The sequence below is a fragment of the Vombatus ursinus genome, unplaced genomic scaffold (assembly GCF_900497805.2).
Source record: "Vombatus ursinus unplaced genomic scaffold, bare-nosed wombat genome assembly UNPS02014893.1, whole genome shotgun sequence".
Classification (NCBI taxonomy): domain Eukaryota; kingdom Metazoa; phylum Chordata; class Mammalia; order Diprotodontia; family Vombatidae; genus Vombatus; species Vombatus ursinus.
This window is the reverse complement of record NW_020954671.1, coordinates 2,756,894-2,777,061: the sequence shown is the minus strand read 5'-3', so window position 1 is coordinate 2,777,061 and position 20,168 is coordinate 2,756,894. Positions and strand designations below refer to the sequence as shown.

The window sequence follows — 20,168 nt, the reverse complement described above, 5'->3', positions numbered from 1 at the left end:
TACTGTTGATTAGATGACCTTCAGGAAATTGCAAATGACCTTAAGATCCTCCCAGAAACAAGAACTATATTTTTAACACCAATATTCTATCAGTGTTCTTGTATGATAATGAAACATGGAACACCACAGTCTCCAATAAATTAAAAATTTATTGTTCCATAAAAAGCAATGAAGAGGCACTTGTGGGTATAAGTTGACTGCAGCATACAACCAATTAAGACCCTTTGAAGAAAAACTGGAATAAAGAGTGTCATTGGAGAAAATATAGGAGCAAAAAGAAGATGGGCTGGTTATGTAATGAGAAGGTGAGATAATAGGATAATAGCCTGAGTGTTTCACTGATATTCTTTCATGTTAGGAGAAAACGTGAAAGGCCCCTGGAACACTGAGTGGACCTCCTATGGTGAGTTTATGGGAGAATATGAACAAGTGTTGAACAAGCTGAGAAGACAAAATTGTTGGAGGAAACATCCAAGTTGATAAGATCATAGATCTGTTTGAGTATTTTAGCATAATATTGTCAAAGATAATATTTGACAAAACAGTTTATATTCCTACTGGTGGTAGAAATTCAGTAAATTTTTTAGAGGACTACAGAGCCATTGAAGTACTGTGAATGGCTCTCAAAAGATCAAAACCAGTTGCTATTGAATCCCATTCTTTAGAAAATTTTACTTGTTTTCTAGATAACATAGCTAGTGAAACTTTATTTTTCTGAAATTGAGGGATATTCTGAAGGGAGATTTTACAAGAAAATTGAATGTCAAAAATATGGTGTGGAAAATGTTCCATTTTCTCATGAAATATTGTAATATAGACCAGCTTTAAGATAACTACTATGACATAAGTCTCCAATTGATCAACCTTTTCTCTAAACAAGAGAAAAGGACTGTGAGAAGCTTACCATTACAAAGCTTGATTATGCATGGTTCTGTAGGTATGCATAGCGTTTTCAGTGAGTTAAACACTTCTATTACTTTCTTATATTCTCAAGTTTCATGTCCCTCAAAAAGTGGTACATATTCCTTATCTAATTGGAGCTTCCAGACAATGTTGTGCTATGCTCATAAACATGAAGTCTGAAGGTCATCCACTGATTTATCTGAAGCTACAGATTTGTCACCCTCTGAGGTTTTTGTAGGCAGTCTTTTTCTGTATCTTTAAAGGAGGGGGTCTAATACTGCTTAGGGGAAGAGGAGTATATGGTAACAATACACAGATAGATAGCTGTCTGCAGCTTATCACTTATTTGTGTTTTAAAATTGGATTTCAAGAGCAGTGGTTAGCATTTATGAAATCATCAAAGGACAATCTTTAGAGAAATGATAGAATCCCATTTGCACAAGGACTATATAGCCCAAGGTCTAGAAGAAACATTAGAAAGCTTGGAGGAAAATTTCATTTTAGCAAAAGGGATTGCATTCATTTAAATCTTTGTCTTCATGATCTATTTCTTTCATGACATTTTTTAACACTGAAGTGAATGTGCATCTATATGATGTAAAAACATATGGATGAAAGGTGAAAAATTCATTCCATTTGTCTAAAGTTTGACTCAAGAATGCTAAAAATATGGAAGTGTGGATGCATCTGAGTGTTTTTATGCTATGCAAGCTAGAAGATTCACATGATTGAAATCTTCAGATTTTATTTTTATGCTTTGGACTTTTGTAAATATAGTTTCAAACAGAATAGCTCACTGTCTTCTGAGGTAATCAGTAAGTGAGTTAATTGAATAGGCCAACTATGTGTTTATATAAAGTGGGCAACTTTCTGAATGGGAGGAGAATGAACCAGACAGGTATCTGATGACATACTATATGTTCCACCCAGGTTCTTTGGGTCTGAATAGATAACAGTTTTACATTTCAGCTTTCCTGTATGGAGATCTAAAGAGGGGCTTATTTGAATATTCTTACAGAGAGAAAAGTATATATGATACTTTTATTGAGCAATGCATAGCTCACTATTATATAGTCTCTCTATAGCTGTGGCATTTGATTTAGTTAAAATTAAAGACAAATGTCATGTAGCTAGCAAAATATATTAGTACTCTTATTTAACCACCTATTGAGCAGAGTGCTCTTTTAACAGGCAGATGGGTATTTACTAAAATCCTGCTCCATTATTTCATTATGCTGTCAAGGTGACCCTAGGGTCTAGAGAACAATGTTAGGAGAGTGTAAGCTCTGGCAAGGTCGATCAAGATTGGAAAGATATGAGGGGTTAGAAGGACCTTTGTGTCTATAGTCCCTTCATTTTTATAGATGAGAAAATTGAGTCCCAAAGAAGTAAAGTTCAAAGAAATTCAACACCAAAAGGTTGATCAGTGGGTAATGAATTTTATTTTGGTCACAGAAGTTTATTAAACAGTCTACTAAGACATAAAAAGTCTATGTCATGTAAGAGAGTATATGCATATATGAAATCATGGATCTTTGAAGTTTTGAAGTTGAAGTGGTGATGTCCTTGGTGGTAGCTATGTGGCAGAGTGGATGGAGTGCTGAACCTGCAGTCAGAAAGACCTGAGTTCAAATTTAGCTTCAGATGCTTACTAATTGTGTGACTCTAGACAAGTCACTCAGCTTGTACCTACTTCAGTTTCCTCATCTGTAAAATAGTAGTGATACTAACAGCACCTACCTTCCGGGGTTGTTGTGAGGATAAAATGAAATAATATTTGTAAAGCACTTTGCAAACCTTAAAATGCTATAGAAAATAAAGGGGAATTTATCTTTTTTTTTCATTTTTGAATTTGTTTGATTGATTCTTAATGCGTCATAGTCATTAGTTTCCGCTTGCCTAATTCCAAACTTTTAAGACATTGTTTTCCTCAATTAACTTTTGTACTCTCTTTTCTATTTGGCCAATTGTACTTTTTAAGCAGTTGTTTTCTTTTCCCTAGCTATTGACTCTTCGTAATTCTCTTGCATCACTCTAATTTCTTTTCCCAAGTCTTCTTCTACCTCTCTTATGTGATTTTTAAGCTCCTTTTTGAACTCTTTCATGAGTTCTTTCTGGGTTTCAGACCACTTCCCATTTTTCTTTGGGGTTTTGCCCATAGGTATTTTGACATTGTTGTCCTCTTCTGAGTTTGTGTCTTGATCTTCCCTGTCACCATAATAACTTTCTATTAGTTTTTCATTGTTTTTGCTCATCTTTTTTGGCCTTTTTCCTTTCTTTTAAATTTGAGCTCTGCTCTGAGCTGGAAGAGGCATTGTCTCGGGCTTCTTGTGCCAGGGGCTGCAGGCCCTGGCTGTTTACTTGGTGCTGTACAGATGTTGCCCTGAGGCCCACAGGGGACCCTCATGTCTGGTGCTGTGTGGATGGGGGGGGTGGTGGTTAGTGCTGTTGGAGGCAGTAGAGGTCTAGAAGCTTATCTGGTGCTGAGCTGAAGTCTTAGTGCTGGTGTCTGGTGTGTGCTGAGGCCAATGGTGTGTTTCTGCATTTCCCTGGGGCTACACTGAAGCATGTGGAAGTCTGGTCACTGGAGGTTGCCTGTTTGCCTGGGGCTAAGCTGAAGCAAGTGGTGACTGCTTGTTTGCTTAGGCACCCATAGGGTTGGTGTCTACCTGTTTGCCTGGGGCTACACTGAAGCATAAGGTGGTTCTCAGACCTGGAGTCTGCCCACTCCCTGGCTATGCTGAAACACATGTGGTGTGCTGGTTTGGTGTTTGCCTGCTCCACCACACTGGGGTGCAGGATCTACTGCTTGTTTTTTGAGGTGGGACTTGTTGCTGGCTTGCTGGGATACTGCCTGTCCTGGATTGCTCTCCCCTTTTATCTGAGTGAAACTGACCTTTCCTGCAGGTCTTCCAAGTTTCTTGGGCTCAAATATTGTTTCACCCTGTCTTTTTGCTGTTTCTGCTGTTCCAGGATTTGTTTTGGGGCATTATTTTATGGTTATTTGGAGGTGAATATGGGAGAATTAAGGCGATTTACTGCTTATTCTGCCATCTTGGCTCCCAGGAGTCAAGGCCCCTGAATTATCTTTTAAAACAGCTGAAGTTATATGTATAACTCTTTTAGCGGCAATTATGTTTCAATGGTAACACTTTGACTAACTAGAATTATATTTAAATATTTACATTTGTTCTATTTAGAATTTAATTAACTAGAAGATCATATTCTTTAACCAGATCTTTCTGCCTCCACTCTTCCTGTCTCCCCTTTCCCCCATGCTTACCTCTTCTCTATCCTCCACACAGGTGTCAAAATTATATTCCCCAAAATAAAATGAGTTAATATTTGTAAAGTACTTAGCACAGTTTCTAGCACATAGTTGGTACTTAATAAATGCTTGTTCCCTTTCTCTTCTGCCCCCTAAAATACAAGGCCTGACCATGTCACTTCCTTGATGATTTAGCATCCTCTAGTTAAAATACAAATGCTTCAGCTTGGAATTTAAGACCCTTGACAATTAGTCTCTCACCTATCTTTTCATATTGATTTCATACTACTCCACCTTATAACCTTTATGTTCCAGCCAAACTGCCTACTTTCTGTTCTCCATAGAGGAAGAATATCTTCTCCCTCTATGCCTAGAAGACATCTTGTGTTCTCTTTCCTCCTCTTCTTGAAATCTCTAACTTCCTTCAAGAATCATCTCAAGGGCAGATGAGACCCTTCCTGAGCTTCCCCAGTTTTTAGTTCTCTCTCTAGCCCCCTGAAATTACTTTGAGTATATTTTTTCACTTTTCTATATATATGTTGTTCCCCTAGTAGAATGTAAGCTCCATGAGGGCAGGGATGTTAATTTTTCTCTATCTCCAAAGATAAAACAGAGAATTAATATATAAAAGTTAAAGTAATATAACAACCATCAGAATTATTCTATGACATGAAGTGATTGTGGGTCTATCTGAAAAGATGATGGTTGTGAACTGCAGTTGGATTAGCACTGGTCTCTTAAAGTCAGAAGACTGGGGTTCAAATTTCACCTCTACTGTTTTATAAGCTGCATGACTTTGGGCAAGTCATTTAACTCCTCTGAATCTCAGTTTGCTTCTATGTAAAGCAGGGATAATGATATTTGTTATCATCTACCTCAAAATGTAGTTATGAAATCCAGTGAGATAATATGTGTAAAGTGCTTTGAAACTTTAAATTGGTATGTTAGTTTAGGCTAATATTATTATTATTATGTTAGATTTACCTGATTTTCTAAAGCAATTTAGAAGACACTCCTGAAATGGATATCCTTGATATTTTCTTTTTTTTGTTTTCTTGTTAAAATCATTTTTATTTTATTATTAGTAATAACAAAAAACAAGATTAATTTTGATTGGTCTTAGAAAGAAATTGAATCAAAAGTTAAGAAGTCCAAAAATAGAATGAATAAATATGGATACACCCAAGGACTTAGTATCATTATGTTATAGAGTAGGCCTAATTTCTGGGCAACATTAATCTTGGGCATATCACTTTTATTGAATACACACACACACACACACACACACACACACTTGATTTGACCTTTTTAACTGATTTGGCCAACTTTGCTTCCTGGTATCTTTTTCTTAGGAGAATCAAATTAAATCAGCCTAAAAATTCAACAGGGAAAAACGAACTGGGTCATCTCCTTCTCGGAAGTGAGAAGGAGATTGACTTTATCTTATCCGCTGTCCCCTGAGCATGCCATAGATATCTTCACTTATGATTTAATTTAAAGGATTAATCAGAAGAAAAAAAATGACAGTTTGAAATGTTTTATTTTCCTACAGGATTCAATTACTGGAATCACCAACTTTGCAAATTTATATGCACATTTCTCTTCCACTATGAGCAGACCAATAGAACTTCATATTTGCATGGTTCTCATTAACATTCTGCTTCTATCTGTCTCACAATGTCTGACTTTCCCCAAAATGGGAAAGAGGGAGATAGCACATATTGAAGGTCAAACTGAGAGATGGAATATAGATGACATTGAAAAACCTGGACCTTCAAAGCAAACAGCTCAAATGGCACTAATAGAAGATTCAAATATTGTTTTAACAGAACTATCTGGAACATCATTGAATAAGGGGTTCACTGTTGGGGAGGAAACACAGCTCCCTGGAATCAGCAAGGTGTTCACACGGAGTCAGAGCCCTGATGATGTGTATACCCCTACAGAGTCAATGGCTTCTTCAGATGAAGGAGGGTTTAATCCTACTGAACACAATAAAGACTTATCTGAAAGTAGGTTAACCACAGCTGTTACTACAGTAGTCTCCCTGAATAGTAATGTGAAGGCTGGTGTTTTTAGTAGTTCCAGTAGCATGCCCACTGTTGAAAAAGCTACAGAAGCAACACAAGATTTTCCAAGGCCTCTGGAAGATCAATTCTTAGAGACAGGAAGTAAGGCAGATGACAGTCTGGAACATTCAATGACAACCCAGTCGAACACTGAAGAAATGTTAACTACTAACCCACGAACTGGAAACTTGGAAATAACCATCGAACATACAACGATGTCTTCTTCTGTGACAAATCCTGCAGCAGAGATTGGGATTGGTGTCCTCAGTTCAAGTAGAGAGAGTCCTTCACAGCTGACAGCTTATCAAGCTCAGGCCACTGTCACCGAACACCTGCTTGACTCCTCAGAGTACTTCCCAAGCATTGAATCAGAAACTGACAGTATTCCAGGAGGCATGGCAATGGCTGCCAGCACTCCAACAGCAGCTGTAGGTATTCCAGCTGTCTCAGCCCTGAATGAGGACTGGGATGATACCAAATTAACAAGTGCAAGCCGAATAGGAGTCTCAGAGCCTAGAGACAGTGCAGGGACTATTCATGTGGAAGCCAAAGATCCTCAGACACTACAGCCAGGCCTTGATGATGTGAAAGGAGGGGAGCCCTTGACAGATTTTGCAGATGTCGTTTTGGGACAAGTTGGAGAGAAGACACATCCTGAGGCATCTCCAGCAATGGTGCATGTGGAAGAAAAATCTGATGCCTTCACTCATCAAGGTTCCTTCCCATTCATGAATCCTAAAGAAGACGCCAGAGTGACAACTATAAGCTTGTTCCAGAATACAAGACACTCTAAACTAGATGGTGGGGAATATGATGCCTTATTTTTTCCAGTGACTACAGTTCCCATCACAGATTCTCAATCTGATGCATACTACCCTCTGGGAAATACACTGACAGGTAAAGAACACATTTTTGACTACAATTTTGCCTCTGATTTTGTTAAAAAAAGAGAGAGTTGAAAGGTATTATCCATACAAATTATTAAATGAAAAGAAAAATTATACCAATGAAATAAACACATGACATAAAAGGTAGTTAAATTGAGAGGAGATGTGGCATAGTGGATACTGGTCTGGCCTTGAATCAAGTTGCACCTCTGACACAAGTCCCCTTTCTCCATGATGTCCCAGGGAATTTTCTTTTTCTTTTTCTTTTCCTTTTTCTGGTGAGACAATTGGGGTTAAGTGACTTGCCCAGGGTCACACAGCTAGTAAGTGTCAAATGTCTGAGGTCACATTTAAACTCAGGTTCTCCTGACTCCAAACCTGGAGCTCTATCTACTGCACCACCTAACTACCCCACCAGGGAATTTTCTAACACCATAAATGGTGGATAACTAGCCGACCTGTATCATCAGCTCAATAATTTTCTGTACCAGAAACTCCCCATGTGCATGAAATCACAAGTTTGGACCTCTCTTCCTCCCTCCAAAATTACTAAAATGTTCTTAAATATAACTTCACATGTACAACTTGTTTACAATGTCAGGACAAGGTTACAGTAAACAATGTTGTCCAACGTAGCATTTCATTTTATACAAAGTTAAAAGCATCGAATTCCCTGACATTGCCTATAAGGGAGTTTTAGGTGTGAATATTTATTTATATGAATTTCAGAAGTCTTCTGAATTTGCTTTCCCCCAAGGACTGTTAGATGGGGATGAGAAAAAACAAAACAAAACAAGGGCAACCATCTGCTGCTGTCTTGCCTCTTTTATCAATCAGTCAATCAATAAGCATTTATGAAGGACTAAGTAAGTGCCAGGCCTTGTGTTATGTGCTGGGGAGACAAACACTTCTGACTTTGACACGTGTGAACAGAGGGAGCTTCTCCATGTGGTGTTCACTGCTATAGAAGCAAACACAAAGGAGATTCTAACTTAATAACCAAGTCGATTTTCCTTTTATCATGAGCAGTGTGTCACATTACTATTTGGGGAAAGAGGGAAAGTGAAATGTTCTACATGGATGCTTATTTTATATTGGGGTGTGAAAAAGGACCGTAGAGTTCAAAGATGTCAAACATTTTCCTCCATTTCAATGGGGAATTTTTAATTCAGATCTTCAATTCACTTTCAGTTCAATTCAAATATTCAATCTTAATAGAAAACTTCAAGTTTAAAATGACTTTTTAAAAAGCATAACTAAAATTTGATTTAGTTAATGAAGGAAAAATATAATTTTCCTTCTCCTAGTCTGAGTTTGGTGACTACAAAATTTAGGATATTAGCAATTTCCCTAATAGATTCCAGAAATAGCATAATTGTCTTTTAAAGGTTGTTCCTCTAAACGAGAATATTTTTAATACCTGGTTTCAGCTGAAGATCAGGACTTTCAATTTTCCTACAGTTACTAAAATTATTCCTGTAGTTATCTGAAGTAGGAAGAATGGAATATATAGCATACACTTTAACTCCTCTTTCTATAACCATAACTCTCCCCAGTTCTCTCTCCTGTTCCCTTATTCCTGTTTATTACTAACCACCTATGTGTAGTAACCTGCCATTTTAAAGACTTGAAACCTAAATCTGTACTTCTGCTACATTCTGGAACCCCAGGTAAAGGCTGTTTTATTTAATTTTTCTCTTATTTGTTAACAAAAGTATACATTATGCTTTGGAAAAATGGGAAAAATTCAAAATTGAACAAGACCCTAGAAAGCTTGCAATAAGATAAGTTTATACCAATCTGATAATAATCAAATAAATATGCAATGAATTCTTATAGCATGGAGGGCAGTGTGCTAGGTACTAGTAATTCTGAGAGATACAACCATAGTTCCTGGTCTCAAGTCCTTTGGCACCATTGAGATGTACTCATATACATATAAGTACATATAAAAAGAAAATAATAATACAAAGTTTCATTGTTTCATCAATTTAGAGAAGGAAGATATATCACAGGTTATTTAGTCCCCCTCTTCCCACCCACCTCGTTTTATAGGTGAGGAAACTGTGTCCCATAGTAACTTACCCAACATCATACAGGTGGTAGCAAATAGCAGAGCTGAGATTTGAACCTAAAGCCACTCACTCCAAATTTAGCTCTCTCTGGGTAATGATACAGGGCTTTAAAGTTAGAAAAATGCTTTATATATGTGACATTAGCTAGGTGGCGTAGTGGATAGAGTGCTAGACATAAAGTCAGAAAGACCAGGGTTCAAATTTGGCCTTAGACACTTCCTAGCTGTGTGACTCTGAACCTCAGTTTTCTCATCCCTGAGCTAGTCATTTAACCTCAGTTTTCTCATCCATTGGCAGCTAGGTGGTGCAATGGATAGAGTGTTGGGCCTGAAGTCAGGAAGACTCATCTTCCTGAGTTCCAATCTGGCCTCAGACACTGGCCTCACACATCTGTGTGATTCTGGGTAAGTCACTTAACCCTGTTTGCCTCAGTTTCCTCACATGTACGATGAGCTGGAGAAGGAAATGACAAGCCACTTCAGTATCTTTGCCAAGAAAACCCCAAATGGGGTCGTGAAGAATTGGATGTGACTGAAAAATAACTGAACAACAATCCTCATTCATAGGAGGGGGATAATAATAACACCTACCTCCTAGAGTTGTTATGAAGATAAAATGATATAATACTTGTAAAGTGCTTTGTAATCCTTAAAACACTATAAAAATGCTAGGTATTATTATTTTTTTTTATTATTATTTTCACAGCAACTTTGTGAGTTAAGCACTATTATTACTTGCATTTGACAGATAAGAGAACTGAGGCTAAGGGAGGTTAGACGATTTGACCAGAATCACATAGCTAGCAGGTATCTGAGGTGAAATTCAAACTCAAGTTTTCTGACTCTTCCTTCAACATCTGTTCATTACACCACACTGGATAAAGATATACATATGTGTACATATAATAAATGTATACTTATATTATAGAAATAGGAATAATCTTTAAAATTTTTATTCTTGCTCACATGAGGTATTTCAGCTCCTCAGAAAGAAAAAAAGCAGAAAAAGTGGGCATTCCAGTGAACTGATAAGAAAAGGAATTAATTACTATATATTGAAAAATTAAAGCTCTCAACCCCAGAAAGTAGATAGATTACTTAGACGATAGACATAGCAATAAAGTTTGAATAAAGCTATTATGCTTTAAAACATGATGTTTAAATCGATTGATCAACTTTCTAAGGTTTCTATTTTTGTTTTAATTAGTTTTAGAATTGACCAGCATCTCTAATATGTCTTGTAACTGGAAGTGGGATTGAGAAAAAAAAAGTTTATAAGCTGTCCTGAAAATGGAGTTTTAGAATGTGAGTCAATCAACATTTATTGAGGACCCCTTTTGTCAGCAGGCACAAAAAAACCCCATACTTTAATCCCCACTCTTAATAATAATTTATTTGAGCAGTTTACAGTCTACTTATGATCTGCACAATAAAAGCCAAAGTGGGTTAGTGGTATTCATATGGCAATTTTCCCTTACTGAACATATATAGATATTGAACCATCACCTATTGGTGCAGCATTAAATGTTTTAAAAAAAAACTGGCTCTCTTATCCCTCTCATAGTTGAATTATGCATGAAAATATTGCCTGTGGAAATTTTTGGGTGTCATACAATTATGTGAAATTTGTTTCCTCTTAATTGATCATTTTGACATTTGTATGTGCCTAAAATTGGGTCAGCCAGAGTTGGATTTTTGTTTTGGCCTTTCTTTTTTGTTTTCAGAATTTGCTTCCACATATAAAATCATATCTTTTACTTGGTTTTATAGATTTCTTTTCTCTCTGGGGGGAAAGGACAAACTTATTTGGTGGTTCTTTTCCTTTAAAAATATCCTCTATAGCTACTATGACAGCCTTTTCCCCTGAAACATCTCTTTGTTTTGTCATGTTTTATTAATTATACACTGACTTGGGGAGACAGGGATTTAGTGGAATATTTGAAATAAAAATTTTATATCTTCTCTTTTTTAGTCAGTATAGCTCAAGAGATGATGCCTAGTCAAGATGGAGGAGTCACTTTATCATCTGTTATACGTGAGCAGGATTCTACCCCGGAGATCACCAGAAAATCTGGTGAGCCTGAGGAAAGAAATAAGAGCCCATCTCCCATCACAGTAGTTTCTAGCGTGACTCAACCACCAAGAAAGTCCGAATACTTGGCAACTGCTATCTCAGGGACTGCCACATCTTTGTCTCTGGCAGTTACTCCAGGTATGGAAATTAAGTTTAGAGTCTGGATCAATGTTATGGGCTGAGTACATTCTATGAGATGACATGGAATTTAATGCGGCGATGCATATACCCGTATAAATGAGCTGGAGAAGGAAATGGCAAACCACTCCAGTATCTTTGCCAAGAAAACCCCAAATGGGTCATGAAGAGTTGGACATGACTGAAAATGACTCAACAACAACAGCATATATGCATATCTAGAAGCCAAACTAGATGGGGGCAAAAGGGATTTGAAATTCTCTGAAATATCTAGAATGGTCTGGCATATCCAGAGGTCAGTCCAAGATGTCATCTATGGGATTTTAAGAGAATGTTTAGATTTAATGGCATCTCAAAAAGCCTGGATCAATCCCTAAGCTAAACCTAAGCTATGGTTTATCTCATGCCCATTCAAATCACGTCAAATCAACAAGCATTTTTAAAGTACTATGTGCCAGGCATTGGGCTAAGCACTGGAGATAACAAAAAAAAAAATTAAAAACAGGCCTTGCCCTTGAGGGGCTCTCAGTCTAATGTGGGAGATGACATGTGAACAACTATGTACAAATAAGGTATATGCAGAATAAATCCAGTATAATACTCTTCAGTCTACTCAGGTCTATCTTAATTTGCCAGATTTAGCTTTGTTTACTGACGTGTGTTTTCAGAGATCTCAAAATTGGAAATGACCGCCTACCAGGACTGTTTTGATCTGGAGAAAATCCCTGAATATTTTTTAGTTTCATTCTTTTTTGGTGGTGAACTATCAGTTGAGCTTTCTTACGTGGTACTTTTATATGGAAGGTAGGATAGGACAGGACTGGACCTTTGATTTTAATGGTATAGGGAGCTTCTGGGTTAGGAAATTCTCTTTACCAATACAGGTCAGCAATTCTTAGTATTATTAGGCTGTGCTCTAGAGCACTGAGGGGTTAAATATTTTGCCCAGGGTCACACAGCCAAAATGTGTCAGAAGGACAGCTCTTTGTCTACCATACCTCACTGCCTCTCCATAGTAGATACTCAATCAGTATTTGTTGGCTTATGGAATGTAGCCATCAAAGTTGTAATAAGTTCATAGTGTGGCATGTTGTTCAGTCATTTTTCAGTAGTGTCTGACTTTTTGTGACCCCACTGGGTTTTCTTGGCAAAGATACTGGTGTGGTTTGCCATTTCCCTCTTAAGCTTATTTTACAGATGAGGAAATGGAGGCAAACAGGGCTAAGTGACTTGTCCAGGGTCACACAGCTAGTAAGTGTTTGAGGCCAGATTTGAATTCAGAAAGACGAGTCTACAGCTCTTCTCAGCAACACAATGATCTAAGACAAGTACAAATGACTCATGAAGGAAAATGCTGTCCACATCCAGATAAAGAACTGATGGACTTTGAATACAGATTGAAACATATTTTTTCACTTATTTTATTCTTTCTCATGTTTTTTCCCCCCAGAAAGATGAGTCTTCCTGACTCCAGGTCCAGCATTCTAGCCTCCTATAATGTAGCATACAGACTAATTAGTTGGGTGGTAAAAAGAAAAACAATCTTTGTGACTTATGACAGATCCTTTTCAGCTCTAAATCTATGATCCTTTGATGATTCTATGACTTCCTGTCCCAGAAGAGAAACCTCTAATTAAAAATATATGAATTGATTTAGTTCAGGGAAGCCCCTTCTCCTTATTTCCAAGGATGGTTTATTTTGAGTTTTGGGATATTGGTATTTTGACTCTTGCTTGAGAAATAAGGGTTCACATTAATGTTTTTCATTTTCTGTGATAATTTGCTTACTGTCCTGTCTTAAAAATATTAAAAACAATTTTTAAAAATTGATAGCCTTAACAGTCACCAACTCAAAAGAAGAGACATTACCTCCAGCCTTTGACCCTTCAGTGACCCTTCCAGGAATGATGGAGGAGATGATGGATATTTCCCTGATGTCTGCTTCTGTAACTTCCACCATAAGAACCGTTCCATCGATAAGACACATTAGTACTTCTGTGACATATGACCTGGAACAGATGGAATCACAAGGTATCTGTGTTCTGGAAGTGAGCATTTTTGGGAGGGTGTTGGTGAAAGATGTTTGAGTGCAAAGCTATTTCCTCTCAGAAGTCTCAGTGAGGGCTTCTTATTTGACTAGATTGGTAGGTGGAAAGTTTGAACTAGGTGTGGTGGTACATGCCTGTAATCACTGCTGCTGGGGAGGCTGAGGCTGATGTCTTCAGCTTGGGAGTTTTGAGCTGCAGTTATTTGGTGTAAGCAATCTGGCGTCCTCATTATGGTGTGCTTCCAGAAAGAGGGCAGTGGCTTACCAGGCTGCTTAAGGAGGGGACAACTGGCCCACATAAGAGACTGAGCAGGTCAAAACTCCCATGCACAAAAAAAACCAACAACACCAAACAACAACAACAACAACAACAACAAAAACCTCCTGTGCCAATCAGGAGGGAGATTTGGCCATGAGTGGCCTCTACACTTCTGATCTGGATGAGATAATGCAACTTAATCTAAAAAAAAAGAAAGAAAGAAAGTTTGAGTTATCCCCAATCTAATTTTCCTATAATTACATCTTTTTGTTCTTTACTCATGTAATCTAATGACATTCTTCTATGACTAGGAGGGTGTTACTTGACCTGGTTGGAACAGTTATTTCACTTAAAACAAGTAGGCTAGACAGAGAAATTAACATGCTGTGATATTTGATAATGACTTGAGATGCTGAAACCATAGATGATGTCCTAGGGTCACCAAACTATGTAGTTTGAAGGAATATAGAACCCCTTTCCAATAACACTGGAAAACTCTTGAAAAAAAATAATTGCCTGTCTTCCCTCCTTCCTTCTGTACTTTCCCTTCTTCTTTTTTTTATGCCTTTCTTCCCTCTTTCCCTTATTCCTCTCATCCTTCTCTCCCTTTGTTCCTCCTCCCATTTTTCCTTCTTCCCTCTGTTCATTCTTTCCTCCTTCCTCCTTTCTTTTTTCCCTTGCTCCCTCCCTCCCTTCTCTCTCCCTATTTCCCTCCATCCTCACTTCCCTTCCTCCTTCTTTCCATTTATCCCTTCTTCTGTCTTCTGTCTCCTCCCTTCCTCCATTCTCCCTTCCTTTCCTCTTTTCTTCCTCTCCTTCTCTCTACTTCTCTTCTCTTCCTTTCCTCTTCTCCTTCTCCTTTCCTCTCCTCCTTCCCTACTCTGATCTTCCTCCCTCCTTTCTTTCATCCCTTTTCCCCATCCTTCTCTTCTTCCTTCCTTCCTGTTTTATTAATTCTTGCTATTTTCACACCAGCAACATTTCTCAATTTATTCCTATTTTCCCCATTAAGCCCTTCCTTGTAACAAAGAATGAAAATTAAATGAAATTGATTAATGCAGCAATGTGCATCATTCCATAGCAGTGTTGCCCCACCTTTCTCCTGAAAGAAGGAAAGTACATTTCATTATTTGTTCTCCTAGACCAAGATTATTTAAATTAAAGTCATCTGTCTTTTAGTGTTTTTTAAACATTTTTAAAAATTAATTTATTTTGATTTATCAACATTCACTTCCATAAGTTTTTGAGTTTTAAATTTTTCTCCTTCTCCCTCCCCACCTCCCTTCCCAAGATGGCACTCAATCTGATATAGGCTATACATACACATTCATATTAAACATATTCTCACATTAGTCTTGTTGTAAGTAAGAATTAGAAGCAATAGGAGGAACCACCAGAAAGAGGAAACAAAACACAACAGAAGAAAAGAAATAGCAAATAGTATGCTTCGATCTGCATTCAAACTCCATAGTTCTTTCTTTGGATGTGGATAGTATTTTCCTTAGTATTTTTTTTTTTTAGTTTAGTACTAATAGCACAACAGATATGTGAGATGTACAAATCTAGAGTTATGTTCAAAGAGACAATTTGTGCCTGACCTGTGGTAGAGCCTTCAAAGCTTATGTTAGATTGATCACTCACAATTGAACACACTGTACCTTGACCCCAACATTGTGATGTCATTGTTCCTCTTCAAGTATGAAGGACGAACAACAGCAAGAAGTAAAAACATTGTGTGTATTGTTCTCCTACCTCTGCCTATTTTATTACTCTGCATGTAATACAGTCTTTTTATGTCTTTCAATTCATCTCCAAATTTTTCATATTCTTTATTTCTTATAGTGGAGTAGTATACCTTTATGTTCATGTTATAATTTGTTCAGCTATTCCTCAATCAATGGTTTCACATTTAGTTTCCAGGTTTTGTCAACCCCAAAAATATTGCTATGAATATTTTGGTATATGTAGGAGCCTTTCTTTCCATCCTTAATGTCCTTGAGTTATATGTGTAACTTTAAAAGAGATGATTCAGAGTTGAATGCAGTCAGAGCTTATTGTCCTCTTCTTCAACATGACTGCAGCTATTTAAAAATGCTGAAACCCAAATGAGAAACTGATGGAGAGAGAAAGGTCATCTTCTCTCCCTCCACTCATGTTTTTTTAACCTCATATCTTTTTTATTTTTCTTAACCATTAGGGAGAGAATTGTAATGGGATGTCTTGTGTTCATTGGGAATTCAGGACTAAACCTTCCTATCCCAGCGATTGGGAGAAATAAAGCAGACTGAGCTCTTAGATCAAGGCCAAGCTGCTAAGTGGCTAGCTCACTTCCAACATTTGCTGGTGTCAAACATTCCGGGGAATTAATAGAATGGGTGCAGTATGTGTTCAACTGTCAGACCTCCAGAACAGTTTCACAAGTAAAATAAATTAGTAATTGGATAATCTGGGTCTGCATCTGCTTAGAATTCTTGATGAAAGTAATTTTATTTAAGAGAACACAAAATTGTACTCCATGGAGTAGTATGTCCTTCTGCTTGAAGAATGTAATGTAATGCAAAGAAAGTACCTTCCTGGCCTTTTGCATCTGCCCAAAATTTCATTCAGTAAGATTAATTTATATTATGGTAGGGATATTGAAATTATCTTCATGTGATGTTTTCACAGATTCTTTGTAAGAGACTAAAATCACTAAAGGTTTCAAAAGAGTGTTTCAGAGAATCAGTGAAATGGAGAAAAAATAGAAGATGGATAAAGGAAAAGGGGACAAAGCAATTCTGATGGAAAGTTCATCTTTGAAAAGGAGAAGTCTAAATTAAAGTAACTGATATAGTTATTAATATTGTAACCACACAAATAACCCTCTGTTGTGTTTGTGGAGCTGCGACACTAATCCTCTCTTCCACTAAAGGGCCTCTCTCAGTTCTGGACCCAAGTATGTGTACTGGATTCAATTCTGAGGAGTCAGGGAGTGCTGTCCTTTGAAGAGTGGAGTCACACTCTTTTTTCCCCCTTGAACTCACTAGTTCTTTATACCTCCCATTTCAGAACCATAGGGGAAAATCTCTTAAAGTCTAGATTTGGTTCAAGGTCTCCCCCAAAAGGGAAGAAAGTGGAAAGATTCTTAGTGTTTACTGTGAATCAGGTATAGGATAGCAGTTTATTTCCACTATGCACAAAAAAAATACTTGGCTCAAGAGACATTCAAAGACTTAAACAAGATGCAGTAATATATAATTACTGTCAAACTCTTCCTGGAGGCTGAGACTTAAACATCAAAACATGAAGTTGTTTACAGGACTGCTGAATCAGCATTTCACCTTTGATTCAGCACTGCACTGTCCAAACAGTTTTCTTCAGGTCCATGTCTTTTGACCAGTTAGATTATGGGTTGGACTTATCTTCCCTCTGGTAGTCGTCTCTAAGAAGCACTGCTGGGAGCCCTATCCCAAGTATACTCAGCATCAACTGAGGACTCAGGATCTCCCCAAACTTTCCAACTTATAAGCTTGCCTTCAAGGCATCTCAGAATCACTGCTCAATTAACTTATTTTTTAAAAAAAATTATACTAAATTTATTTTTTTGGTTACATTTTAAGTTCCTGTCTCTCTCCCTTCCCACTCCACACTAAGAAGGCCACCATTTGACACAGATTTATAAATATGTGTAAATCCAAACTATGCATACTTCTATTTATCAGTTCTTTCTCTGCAGGTGGATAGCATCTTCCTTCATGGTCCTTTATAGTTGATTTGAGTATTTATAGTATTCAGAATAACGTGGTTGTTCACAATTATTCTTTGAACAATATTGCTGTTACTGTGCACAACATTCTCTAGGTTCTGCTCACTTCATTTTTCATTATTTCATGCAAGTCTTTCCATATTTTTTTTTAAATCAATCAGCTCATCATTTCTTACTGCACAGTAGTATTCCATCACAATCATGTACCACAACTTTTTTAGCCATTCCCCACTTGATGGGTATCCTTTCAATTTATAGTTCTTTGCCACTACAAAGAGAGCTGCTATAAATATTTTAGAGTATATAGCTTCTCTTCCTTTTCCCCTGATTACCTTGGGAAACAGACCTAATGGTGGTATTGCTGTGTCAAAAGGTATCCATAGTTTTATAACTCTTTGAATATAATTCCAGATTTCTCTCTAAAATGGTTAGATCAGTTCACAGCTCCACCAACAGTGTATTAATGTCCCACTTTTTCCACATCCCGTCCAACATTTGTCAGTTAACTCAAGAAAATAACAAAACAGAAAAGGTAGCCAAAGATTGAGATTCAGCTTAGCCTATGTAGGATATGAACCCTCCACCATATACTTCCAGCTGCCACTGAAGAGGTTTGACATTTTCAGAAGACAGGAAGAAAGAAAGAGAGAGAGAGAGAGAGAGAGAGAGAGAGAGAGAGAGAGAGAGAGAGAGAGAGTTTATGAGACAGAAAGAGAGACAGAGAAAAAAAAGGCAGAGATAGAAACAGAGAGAGACAGAGTGACAAGGACAAAGACAGAGAGACAGAGAAAGACAGACATGTAGAGGAGGGAAGGTTAGGGGGAGGCTGGGAACAAAAAAATACTTGAAAAATTAATTTCTTTGGTGGCTTGAGGGAAAAGGCTTCAAAACTTTGATGTTTAGCAAAGCTAAATAAAAACTATTAAGAAGGAAATAGATCTAATACTTTGAACACTGATACTTAGCATAGCTAAGTAAATTTTCATTCTCCATTGAAGAAAAAACTAATACTTTTTCTTTTTTTACTTAGCTATGCTGTGGACACTACTAAGCTCATGTAATCATCATAGGAGATAGGAAATATACATATGACTTTATTGATATAGGGGACTTGTAGATGAGGAAGCTCATTCTACCCATGACAGTCAGTATCTTTGCAATTTATGAGTCTTAGAGAGTTGCCAGGGGCACTGAAAAGTTAAGTGACTTGCTCAGAATGATATAGGCAGTATGTGTCAGAGGAGAAACTTGGACTCATGCCATGCTGCCCAGGAGCTCAGTTCCCTGTTCTCTTTATATAATTTTCGAGGAAGAAATATGTACTTTTCAGCCATTATAATTAAAATGGAAGATGTCTTCGAGTTCATCTATCTGAGCTTTCTATCTGATTGAACATTCCCTCTCTTAGAGAGAACTTCCTTTCCAATTGCCAGCTTGTTATGTGACTATTAAATTCATCGGGTATCTGGACGTGTGATGGTGGAAATGAAAAGAAGATTCAATTATAATCTCATCTGGGACCACTTCAAAGATCAAAGGATTCATTTGTAAAGCACATTTAAATGTTTTGCTTTAAGTGTCTGCTGTTTGGTCCTATAAGATTAACAAATAAGAATAATGGAATCAAACTGAATAGTTTACTGCTACTGGGGATTCTGCAGCATTGTGTTAAGGATGTTCAATGCTTCAGTTATACTAAGGATGAATGCAGATTTTGGCTTAAGCATCGTGGAAATGCTTCTAATTCTAATTTGGACTCAATGACCAAGCCACTAAAACATGCATAAATGTGGGGAGAGTGAAAGAGAAGAATGCTGTTATGGGATGGAATGATAGAATATTTTCCTTTATTTTGATGGAAAAATGAGTGACAAATATGCACACTCCTATATTGACTGAAATAATGAGTTTTTAAACAAGACTATAGTTTTTATGTTATATTATATAGCATTAAACAAATGAAGCTTCTGCTGAGCTACTTTTAGTTGCATGAGGTACAGAGGGGGAAGTATGGTTTGTACTTTTTCATTTTCTTACTTGCTTTAAGTTTTTTATTAAAACATCTATCTAAAATATATAAAATTTATCTAAAATAAAAACCTGATTCACAAAGGGCAAGGATGCTAGTATGAGAATCCCAGTCATTGATGATTTCCTTTATCTTCCTGATTTAATGGATCTTTGATTTCATCAGTGTGGCAACTACTTTCTACATTGCAGATCACATTCTATGTACTCTCATCCTTTGTGATCTCTTTCCCATGAACTTCCAGAAACCTCTCATAGGAGATTTCCTCCATGTGCTGGGGAGATTTTTTTCTGGATCTTTTGACATAGGGAGGAATATATAAGTTTTCTATTGATTTTTCTCTCACACTCACCACATGACTGGCTTACCTTCTTTTTCAGCCACACATTTCTCTGATAACATCCTTTATGTGATTTCTCTTACACAATTCTTTAGTGGCAATTTACTGTAGTCTACTCATGCTGCCATGTACCTTTTCATTGCTTTTTGGGTGACCTTCAACATTAATTCTTTGGAGATTATGATATTCTGTGACTCATAGGCAGGATCACCAAAAGAATACTGTTGTTAAAAAGAAGGGGTCTTTGTTTCTAGGAGAAACTCAGACTCATTAAAAATTATGATGCAGTTTGGGGTTGCTGGGAACCATGAAATGTCAAGGTACAAGGAGGTCTG

General features: G+C 37.2%; 1 protein-coding gene across 1 annotated transcript in view; it reads left to right on the top strand.

Moving 5' to 3' along the window:
• ARMH4 (armadillo-like helical domain containing 4) overlaps positions 1–20,168 on the top strand; it is a 120,818-nt gene that overhangs the window by 9,961 nt on the left and 90,689 nt on the right. The window contains exons 2-4 of the mRNA XM_027842933.1: positions 5,724–7,137; positions 11,174–11,413; positions 13,247–13,444. Of these exons, the coding sequence (XP_027698734.1) occupies positions 5,781–7,137; positions 11,174–11,413; positions 13,247–13,444 (1,795 nt within the window). The 5' untranslated portion in view covers positions 5,724–5,780. The remainder of the gene's footprint in view (positions 1–5,723; positions 7,138–11,173; positions 11,414–13,246; positions 13,445–20,168) is intronic.